The sequence below is a fragment of the Hypomesus transpacificus genome, unplaced genomic scaffold (assembly GCF_021917145.1).
Source record: "Hypomesus transpacificus isolate Combined female unplaced genomic scaffold, fHypTra1 scaffold_203, whole genome shotgun sequence".
In the NCBI taxonomy this organism is placed as follows: Eukaryota; Metazoa; Chordata; class Actinopteri; order Osmeriformes; family Osmeridae; genus Hypomesus; species Hypomesus transpacificus.
This window is the reverse complement of record NW_025813744.1, coordinates 145,001-156,189: the sequence shown is the minus strand read 5'-3', so window position 1 is coordinate 156,189 and position 11,189 is coordinate 145,001. Positions and strand designations below refer to the sequence as shown.

The 11,189-nt window shown below is 54.8% G+C and overlaps 1 protein-coding gene across 1 annotated transcript in view; it reads right to left on the bottom strand.

Moving 5' to 3' along the window:
• Window positions 1-11,189, bottom strand: part of LOC124462187 (copine-9-like) — a 33,615-nt gene that overhangs the window by 400 nt on the left and 22,026 nt on the right. Inside the window, exons 11-19 of the mRNA XM_047013781.1 lie at window positions 8,439-8,502; window positions 4,522-4,625; window positions 4,211-4,315; window positions 2,781-2,822; window positions 2,030-2,105; window positions 1,822-1,875; window positions 1,354-1,415; window positions 933-979; window positions 406-587 (exon numbers count right to left, since the gene is read on the bottom strand). Coding sequence (XP_046869737.1) covers window positions 406-587; window positions 933-979; window positions 1,354-1,415; window positions 1,822-1,875; window positions 2,030-2,105; window positions 2,781-2,822; window positions 4,211-4,315; window positions 4,522-4,625; window positions 8,439-8,502 — 736 coding nt within the window. The remainder of the gene's footprint in view (window positions 1-405; window positions 588-932; window positions 980-1,353; window positions 1,416-1,821; window positions 1,876-2,029; window positions 2,106-2,780; window positions 2,823-4,210; window positions 4,316-4,521; window positions 4,626-8,438; window positions 8,503-11,189) is intronic.

Sequence of the window (11,189 nt, the reverse complement as noted above, 5' to 3'; positions counted from 1 at the left end):
TAAAGACAGCTGTTACTAAGATGCTGGTTGTTTGACCAGAACACACCCTGCAGACAGCTGTTACTAAGATGCTGGTGGTTTGACCAGAACACACCCTGCAGACAGCTGTTACTAAGATGCTGGTGGTTTGACCAGAACACACCCTGCAGACAGCTGTTACTAAGATGCTGCTGGTTTGACCAGAACTAACCCTGCAGACAGCTGTTACTAAGATGCTGCTGGTTTGACCAGAATACACCCTGCAGACAGCTGTTACTAAGATGCTGCTGGTTTGACCAGAACACACCCTGCAGACAGCTGTTACTAAGATGCTGCTGGTTTGACCAGAATACACCCTGCTCCACGCTTTGGGTGGAGCTGTGGTACACACACACACACCAACCCCCCCCCCAGAGAGGCCCTCACCAGAGGGAAGGCGTGGGACACCTTGCCGTCTGGGGGCAGCTTGGCTCCGAAGCCGTAGGCGGGGAACATCTTGTCGCTGTCGTAGTCCTGGATGATGTCACCGACAGCTCTCAGAGCCATGGCGTACGCATTCATCTGGTACGGGCTCATGTAGTGGAGAGAGGTGGGCTGGGCCGGGTTACCTGGCACACACACACACACGCACGGACACACACACACACACGGACACACACACACGGACACAGGGGGACACACACATGGGCACACACACGCACGGACACACACACACACTCGGACACAGGGACACACACACATGGGGACACACACACGGACACACGCGTACCAATGCACGCACACACACAGTTAGGCATTCAATCATATGTGCATATTTTGACGCATATTCTCTCTCACACAGACAGTAAGGTGAATAGAAAGGTGCACAGCTAAACACAGTCTCATGCTCTCACTCACTTACACCCACACAACATAATGAAACTAGTGTCACTCCCCAGATATGGCAGACGTACCATTAGAAGCAGTGAAGTCGATAGCTACGGTGAAGTTGAGCTGAGTTCTGGAAGAGAGGATCACACCAACACCATCAGTAACCCACACGTCCAAACCTCCTCACAGAAACACTGCCATTAGGTGTTGAGAAACCTCCTCACAGAAACACTGCCATTAGGTGTTGAGAAACCTCCTCACAGAAACACTGCCATTAGGTGTTGAGAAACCTCCTCACAGAAACACTGCCATTAGGTGTTGAGAAATGCAAAAGGCAGCAGCAGTGCCCAGGTCCAGAGTCACTGTGCTGTGATGTCTCTCAAACACACACACACACACACACACACACACACACACACACACAGCCAAGCCTCCACACAAACATTCACCCCCAGAGACACACACACAAGCATTTGTTTTTCAGAAATACTGAGTTTTAATCACCCTCCTCGGATGAAATCCACAAACGTGTATTCTGACTGTACTGTGAAGGACAGCAAAGTCACCTGGAGAGAGAGAGACAGCGAGAGAGAGACAGAGACAGAGAGAGAGAGAGAGAGAGAGAGAGAGGCAGCAGAATGACAAAGTGAAAAGATGAAAGAGCAGCGAGACAGAGAGAGAGAGAGAGGGGAAGAAAGAAAGAAAAGGGAGAACAGGGTTGAGAATTGCATGATTAAGATAATGACCAATATAAATCATGAGAGAAGGAAGTGACAGGAAGAGGAAGTGACATGTAGATATGAGAGGAGAGGAGGGGAGAAAGAAGAGAGGAGGGAGGATAGGAAAGGAGAGAGGAGGGGACCGGAGAGGAGGAGAGAGAAGATTGAAGAAAGGAGGAGAGAGAAAAGATGATAGAGGGGAGAAAGAGAGGAGAGGAGGGGAGAAAGAGAGGAGGGAGGATGGGAGACTCACTGTCCCTGAGTTAATATATTTCTTCTTCTTGCCTTTCTTCTTGGGATTCAGAACCTGTTTCACGACACAAGATTACAGGTTACAAGTTTCACACATTCTTTCACACAAACCCCAAAACAAAGAACAGACTATTATCACCATCCAGATAGAAAAGAACAAACAGCTATTGCTTACAAATGAAATATACCTGTACATGCTGAGAGCTCACCTCGTAAACATTAAACTGGTTTTCTCCTCTGGACATTTCTCTGTAGCTGGTGGCAAACTCCCCGATGAAGTCGTGACTGCAGACAGACAGGCAGAGTTAGCGTCTTAGCTCAGATGCCATAGTAGTTTGTATGTGGTGTAGAGTGTGGGGTGTGGATGTGGGGTGTGGGGTGAGGTGATGGTGTGGGGTGAGGTGATGGTGTGGGGTGTGGGGTGATGGTGTGGGGTGAGGTGATGGTGTTGGGTGTGGGGTGAGGTGATGGTGTGGGGTGTGGGGTGAGGTGATGGTGTAGGGTGAGTTGATGGTGTTGGGTGTAGGGTGAGGTGATGGTGTGGGGTGTAGGGTGAGGTGATGGTGTGGGGTGAGGTGATGGTGTGGGGTGAGGTGATGGTGTTGGGTGTGGGGTGAGGTGATGGTGTTGGGTGTAGGGTGAGGTGATGGTGTAGGGTGAGGTGATGGTGTGGGGTGTAGGGTGAGGTGATGGTGTGGGGTGTGGGGTGATGGTGTAGGGTGAGGTGATGGTGTTGGGTGTAGCGTGAGGTGATGGTGTAGGGTGAGGTGATGGTGTGGGGTGTAGGGTGAGGTGATGGTGTGGGGTGTGGGGTGAGGTGATGGTGTAGGGTGAGGTGATGGTGTGGGGTGTAGGGTGAGGTGATGGTGTGGGGTGTGGGGTGAGGTGATGGTGTAGGGTGAGGTGATGGTGTGGGGTGTGGTGATGGTGTGGGGTGTGGGGTGAGAGAATGGGTTTTACCTGCCGTCTCGGTCCCAGTCATAAACATCCACCTTCACCGTTCTGGAGAGGGAACACAGCCCATAATAACTAACACATCTCCATGGTGATAGGGTTGGTGCAGATGTGAAGAAGTTGCAGGTGTGTGTGAGGTTTCAGCAGGTGTGTGTGTGTGTGTGAGGTTTCAGCAGGTGTGTGTGTGTGAGGTTTCAGCAGGTGTGTGTGTGTGAGGTTTCAGCAGGTGTGTGTGAGGTAGAGGACACTGCAACTCGATCCTAATAACACCAGCGCTGGTCTCTGGGACAGCAGGACCGACTGCTGGCATTATTCTGATCGCCCTGCAGACAGATGATGTCATCCTGGCTTCTCACACATCCTCATTGGTCCCCCAAGGATCTCCTTTTCTCTCATTGGTCCCCCAAGGATCTCCTGTTCTCTCATTGGTCCCCCAGGATTCTTCTGTTCTCTCATTGGACCCCAGGGATCTTCTGTTCTCTCATTGGTCCCTCTAGAGTTCTTCTGTTCCTTCATTACCTAATGACCTGTCCCTCTGCGTCTCCAAACCATTCCTTCACAGTTCCACATTTACCTGCAAAAATTCTCCAGGCCTCTTCTGTCATGGTCCCCCAGCCCCACCTGTCGTAGACCCTCCCTCCTCCCTCCCTCCCCCTCACCTGTCGTAGTTCCTCCTCCCCTCCCCCTCACCTGTCGTAGTCCCTCCCCCTCACCTGTCGTAGTCCCTCCCCCCTCCCCCCTACCCCTCGCCTGTCGTAGTCCCTCCCCCTCACCTGTTGTAGTCCCTCCCCCCTCCCCCTCACCTGTCGTAGTCCCTCCCCCCTCACCTGTCGTAGTCCCTCCCCCTCACCTGTCGTAGTCCCTCCCCCTCACCTGTCGTAGTCCCTCCCCCCTCACCTGTCATAGTCCCTCCCCCTCCCCTGTTGTAGTCCCTCCCCCCTCACCTGTCATAGTCCCTCCCCCTCACCTGTCGTAGTCCCTCCCCCCTCACCTGTCGTAGTCCCTCCCCCCTCACCTGTCGTAGTCCCTCCCCCTCACCTGTCGTAGTCCCTCCCCCCTCACCTGTCGTAGTCCCTCCCCCCTCACCTGTCGTAGTCCCTCCCCCCCACCTGTCGTAGTCCCTCCCCCCTCACCTGTCGTAGTCCCTCCCCCCTCACCTGTCGTAGTCCCTCCCCCCTCACCTGTCGTAGTCCCTCCCCCCTCACCTGTCGTAGTCCCTCTCCCTCACCTGTCGTAGTCCCTCCCCCCTCACCTGTCGTAGTCCCTCCCTCCTCACCTGTCGTAGTCCCTCCCCCTCACCTGTCGTAGTCCCTGCTCCTCCCCTGTCGTAGTCCCTCCCCCCTCCCCCTCCCCCTCCCCCCTCACCTGTCGTAGTCCCTCCCCCTCACCTGTCGCAGTCCCTCCCCCCTCACCTGTCGTAGTCCCTCCCCCCTCACCTGTCGTAGTCGCCGTTGCAGAGAGCTCGTACTGGCAGGGTGAAGGGCTGCCACACTGGGTTCAGAGTGTTCTTCACTACCTCAGTCTTATGGCAGATGGTGAACCTGCAGCACAGACAATACCTGGATCTTTACTAGTACTACCATGCTAATACTACCATGCTTGGACTACCATACTAGTAAAAGAACTAATACTGGTACTATTACATTAAGTAAGTAATATTAGTCCCAGATCCAGACTCAGTTCAAGAGGTCTCTGTTCTAGAGTTAGTTCTGGAGCGTTCTAGATCCCTCCGAGCAGACAGACTCACGTTCCGTCCTCGTTGCTGCGGTAGAAGACCAGGAAGGGGTCCGACTTGCCGAAGAAGTCCTTTTTGTCCAGCTTGTTAGCACACAGCTGCATGGTGGCAATGTCCTGGCAGGGCAAAAGGGAAGGAGGGGGTCAGCTCACAGCACAGCTCAGTCATCAGGGCACACGAGAGGGAGGGGGTCACCTCACAGCACAGCTCAGACATCAGAGCACAGGAGAGGGAGGGGGTCACCTCACAGCACAGCTCAGACATCATCAGGGCACAGGAGAGGGAGGGGGTCACCTCACAGCACAGCTCAGTCATCAGGGCACAGGAGAGGGAGGGGGTCACCTCACAGCACAGCTCAGACATCAGAGCACAGGAGAGGGAGGGGGTCACCTCACAGCACAGCTCAGTCATCAGAGCACAGGAGAGGGAGGGGGTCACCTCACAGCACAGCTCAGACATCATCAGAGCACAGGAGAGGGAGGGGGTCACCTCACAGCACAGCTCAGTCATCAGGGCACAGGAGAGGGAGGGGGTCACCTCACAGCACAGCTCAGTCATCAGGGCACAGGAGAGGGAGGGGGTCACCTCACAGCACAGCTCAGACATCATCAGGGCACAGGAGAGGGAGGGGGTCACCTCACAGCACAGCTCAGACATCATCAGGGCACAGGAGAGGGAGGGGGTCACCTCACAGCACAGCTCAGTCATCAGGGCACAGGAGAGGGAGGGGGTCACCTCACAGCACAGCTCAGTCATCAGGGCACAGGAGAGGGAGGGGGTCACCTCACAGCACAGCTCAGGCATCAGGGCAGGTTAAAGGCAGGGTAGGCAAGTTTTGTGAACGTAGCGATTTTGTCTCAAGTTTGATAGGGTTCAAACCAAAATACACCACCCCTCCCTTTAAAGCCACTCCTCCAAAACACATAAACACGCCTGACTACTGCCGGGAGGGAGGTTGACAAGAAGCTTGTCCAATCACTCATTCAGTCTGAATGCCATCCAATAATTATGTTCTGTCCAAACAAAATGATTGGTCGTATTTAATACAGTCCTGCGACGCCCACTGAGATCAGATTTATAATCATTTTACTGTCAAACCTTTAGATTTATTGGTTGCTATCAAGATGTGAAGTATGTTTCAGCAAATATGACAGAAAGTGCTTCGTAGCATTACAATCCCTGTCTTTAGGAGGCAGCAAGGCTTGAATCCCCTCTCTATTATGCTGTAGATACGAGCTGTCTGGTAACACCCCTAAAAAACACCATTCTACAATCAAACACCACGGCAACCAACTAACACCACAGCACGCACTCCCATCCGACGCTCCACACATCCTCCCTCATCCCAGAGGTAAATAAACCACAACAACAACAAGAGCAGCTACAAGCAGTATTCAGACAGTCTGCTCAGACAGCCTGCTGAAAGCCTGCTCTGACAGCCTGCTCTGACAGCCTGCTCTGACAGCCTGCTCTGACAGCCTGCTCTTACCGCCTGCTGACAGCCTGCTCTGACAGCCTGCTCTGACAGCCTGCTCTGACAGCCTGCTCTGACCGCCTGCTGACAGCCTGCTCTGACAGCCTGCTCTGACCGCCTGCTCTGACCGCCTGCTGACAGCCTGCTCTGACCGCCTGCTGACAGCCTGCTCTGACAGCCTGCTCTGACCGCCTGTTCTGACCGCCTGCTGACAGCCTGCTCTGACAGCCTGCTCTGACCGCCTGCTCTGACCGCCTGCTGACAGTCTCCTCTGACCGCCTGCTCTGACCGCCTGCTGACAGCCTGCTCTGACAGCCTGCTCTGACAGCCTGCTGACAGTCTCCTCTGACCGCCTGCTCTGACCGCCTGCTCTGACCGCCTGCTGACAGTCTCCTCTGACCGCCTGCTCTGACCGCCTGCTCTGACCGCCTGCTGACAGCCTGCTCTGACAGCCTGCTGACAGTCTCCTCTGACAGCCTGCTCTGACCGCCTGCTCTGACCGCCTGCTGACAGCCTGCTCTGACCGCCTGCTGACAGCCTGCTCTGACAGCCTGCTCTGACCGCCTGTTCTGACCGCCTGCTCTGACAGCCTGCTCTGACCGCCTGCTCTGACCGCCTGCTGACAGTCTCCTCTGACCGCCTGCTCTGACCGCCTGCTGACAGTCTCCTCTGACCGCCTGCTCTGACCGCCTGCTGACAGTCTCCTCTGACCGCCTGCTCTGACCGCCTGCTCTGACCGCCTGCTGACAGCCTGCTCTGACAGCCTGCTCTGACCGCCTGCTCTGACAGCCTGCTCTGACCGCCTGCTGACAGCCTGCTCTGACAGCCTGCTCTGACCGCCTGCTCTGACCGCCTGCTGACAGCCTGCTCTGACCGCCTGCTGACAGCCTGCTCTGACAGCCTGCTCTGACCGCCTGTTCTGACCGCCTGCTGACAGCCTGCTCTGACAGCCTGCTCTGACCGCCTGCTCTGACCGCCTGCTGACAGTCTCCTCTGACCGCCTGCTCTGACCGCCTGCTGACAGCCTGCTCTGACCGCCTGCTGACAGCCTGCTCTGACAGCCTGCTCTGACCGCCTGTTCTGACCGCCTGCTGACAGCCTGCTCTGACAGCCTGCTCTGACCGCCTGCTCTGACCGCCTGCTGACAGTCTCCTCTGACCGCCTGCTCTGACCGCCTGCTGACAGCCTGCTCTGACAGCCTGCTCTGACAGCCTGCTGACAGTCTCCTCTGACCGCCTGCTCTGACCGCCTGCTCTGACCGCCTGCTGACAGCCTGCTCTGACAGCCTGCTGACAGTCTCCTCTGACAGCCTGCTCTGACCGCCTGCTCTGACCGCCTGCTGACAGCCTGCTCTGACCGCCTGCTGACAGCCTGCTCTGACCGCCTGCTCTGACCGCCTGCTCTGACAGCCTGCTCTGACAGCCTGCTCTGACCGCCTGCTGACAGCCTGCTCTGACAGCCTGCTCTGACCGCCTGTTCTGACCGCCTGCTCTGACAGTCTCCTCTGACCGCCTGCTCTGACCGCCTGCTGACAGTCTCCTCTGACCGCCTGCTCTGACAGCCTGCTCTGACCGCCTGCTGACAGCCTGCTCTGACAGCCTGCTCTGACCGCCTGCTGACAGCCTGCTCTGACAGCCTGCTCTGACAGCCTGCTGACAGTCTCCTCTGACCGCCTGCTCTGACAGCCTGCTCTGACCGCCTGCTGACCGCCTGCTCTGTCCCTGCCAGCCCAGCTCATCCATATGGAGGTAGCTTCCAGAGCTCTCTGCTTCCAGAGCTCTCTGCTTCCAGGGCTCTCTGCTTCCAGAGCTCTCTGCTTCCAGGGCTCTCTGCTTCCAGAGCTCTCTGCTTCCAGAGCTCTCTGCTTCCAGGGCTCTCTGCTTCCAGAGCTCTCTGCTTCCAGAGCTCTCTGCTTCCAGAGCTCTCTGCTTCCAGAGCTCTCTGCTTCCAGGGCTCTCTGCTTCCAGAGCTCTCTGCTTCCAGGGCTCTCTGCTTCCAGAGCTCTCTGCTTCCAGGGCTCTCTGCTTCCAGAGCTCTCTGCTTCCAGGGCTCTCTGCTTCCAGAGCTCTCTGCTTCCAGAGCTCTCTGCTTCCAGGGCTCTCTGCTTCCAGAGCTCTCTGCTTCCAGGGCTCTCTGCTTCCAGGGCTCTCTGCTTCCAGGGCTCTCTGCTTCCAGGGCTCTCTGCTTCCAGGGCTCTCTGCTTCCAGGGGCTCTGCCGTGGTTCTGGTCCAGGGCTCGGGTCCCCCCGGACCAGACGCCGGCAGCTGAGCCGCGGTAATGAGACCCCTGTTGCTTCAGATGCCAGCAGCAGAGCATGCTGGGTAACACCGGTGTGATGACTGAGCTGCACGTCTGCATTCAGAAGCAGGGTGGTTGTTTGTCGGCTCTTATCAATACAGCTCTCATTCTCAAACATGCGTGTGTGTGTGTGTGTGTGTGTGAGAGAGGTACTGACCCTGCAGTTACTGAGTTCCTCTGCCGAGAATATGATAACACCACATTTCTTCCCTGGGATCCCACTGAGAGAAACACAAAGAGAGAGAGAGTAAGAGAGAGAGAAAAGGGGGGATGGGATGAGAGAGAAAAAGGCAGAGAAGAAAGGAGGGTGAGTGAGAAAGAGAAAGTTAGAGAGAGTTAGAGAGAGAGAGTTAGAGAGAGAGAGTTAGAGAGAGTTAGAGAGAGTTAGAGAGAGTTAGAGAGGAATAAAGAAGAGACAGTTACTATCCCATCAGGTAACCTGTGACAGCAGAATTTCAAGACGGTAACAATATCCCAGGAGACTTCAAACAGTCAGTGGAAATTAAGATGACAGCAGAGAGGGAAAGTACACACACACACACACACACACTCACGCATACAGACAGTCACGCATACAGACAGTCACACAAACACAACCTTGTCTTTCTACAGTTGCTGCGGCAACAAGATTAGAACTTGCTCCTCGTAAATTTTTTTGTTAATTTAAACTTACTTTCACGTAGTGGTTTTAATTCTGTCCAATAAAGAAACTGTTCAAAGAACTGATGAGAGAAGGAGGGGAGGAGGAGAGGAGGAAAGGAGGAAAGGAGGAGAAGAGGATGAACGCAGAGAGGATAGAGCTAAGAGGAGGCTGGTCTGAGTCAAACACAGAGAGAGGTGGTTCTCCAGTTCTACAGAGATATAATTTAGTTACACAGGAGAGCAACAGATAGATAGATAGATACAGAGAGATCGATCCATTATTACAGTAATAAGAGAGATTAAGAGTGAAGGAAACAGAGAGAAGAAGCATGAGAGAGATAAGGGATGAAACAGAGAGATATGATGACAGGGTGACAGAGTGGGAGAGGAAACCAAGGATGACTCTGTGACAGCTGGGGCAGGCTGGGTGGACCCAAACACTAGCCCAGTGACTGTGATAGAGGGGAGACTGGAGAAGTGACGACAGGAGAGAAGAGAATCACTCGGTTTCACTTTTTCAATCATTCTCCCTTTTTTTCTACTTTCTGCCTTCACTCATTTCTCTCCGTCTCTCTTTCCCCCTCCCTTTCTGTCTCCCGCTCTCTCTGTCTCCCGCTCTCTCTGTCTCCCCCTCCCTTTCTGTCTCTCCGTCTCTCTTTCCCCCTCCCTTTCTGTCTCCCGCTCTCTCTGTCCATCCGTAGGTCACCCTCTGGTGGGACAGTGCGTGTCTGGACAAGTGTGGGCAGCTTGTCATGGATCACATTCTTCTGGGCTGACAGTCATACATCCTCTCCTTCTCCTGCCTACTACACCTGTGAGATGAGACCACTCACCTGTCCACCACACAGACCACATCAGTCTCACACACACACACACACACCAATCCTAAAGTGATTACTTTCAGGAGTGATCTCCTGAAAGAGTCTCCTGTGATCACCGAGAGGCAGACAGCAGGTGTATAACGGACTGGAACATCCTCCCCCAGTCATCCTTCCTCCCCCAGCCTCCCCCGACCCCATCCTCCCCCGACCCCATCCTCCCCCTCCCCCAGTCATCCTTCCTCCCCCATCCTCCCCCGTCCCCATCCTCCCCCGCCCCCTCCCCCAGTCATCCTTCCTCCCCCAGTCATCCTTCCTCCCCCATCCTCCCCCGCCCCCTCCCCCAGTCATCCTTCCTCCCCCAGTCATCCTTCCTCCCCCATCCTCCCCCGCCCCCTCCCCCAGTCATCCTTCCTCCCCCAGTCATCCTTCCTCCCCCATCCTCCCCCGACCCCTCCCCCAGTCATCCTTCCTCCCCCAGCGTCCCCCCTCCCCCTCCCCCAGCCTCTCCGAGGTGTGAGCAGCCTCTAACTCAGGAGAGTCCTTCCTCCATATTTCAGCAGCATGACCCAGTTACTCTTCCTCTGGCTGGAAAGGGTTGGGGGAGGGCTGGGGAGGGCTGGGGGGATGGAGGGCTGGGGGAGGGCTGGGGGGATGGAGGGCTGGGGGAGGTTAGGGGGTATACAGACAGGAAGATAGAAAGAGATATAGACAAGAGAAAGGAAGAAATATAGATAGAGACCGGGGGGGGGGGGGGGGGGAGGAGAGAAAGGGCTCCCCTCTGTCTCCATGGAAACCCCCAGGTAAGTGGTAACTGGTTCCCCTGTTTCAAAAAAAGAATAATTATTGACCTACAAAACACCACCTCTATACCAGACGAAGGCTCCACAGACATACCTGTACACACACACACACACAGAACTCATAAGCACAAACACACAATACACGCCCACACAAACAACCCTCTCACATACACACACACAGAGTAGAGAATGTTCAGCTCTCGTCTTTCTCGCCTCAGTCTGAGAAACAAAACAAGGTTCACTTCCTGAAAGGCAACCAGGATGTATGCCTCAGATAGGACACTGTTAGCCAATCACTGCGCAACAAAGCACCGTCTATGTGCTAATGCCTCCATCCATCATATAAGCTGCTCTCGTACATGTAATCAGACAGGGTTTTACTCCATGTGACCTTTCAATTAGGAGACTTTTCTTCTCTCTCTCACACAAGGTGAATCCCATTAACAAAGTTACCGCAACATGAATAATAACAGGTAATGTGTGTGATGGTCTAGTGTGTGCGTGTGTGGGGATTGAAGTTGGCTCAGAGTAATTGCTTTGTGTTCAGAATGTCATTTGTATTCCGAATAAGAGAGCAATCTCTCCTGCTACCTTCACGTGAGTGTGTTCATGAGTATGTGAGATTGTTAAAGAGTGTGTGTGTGT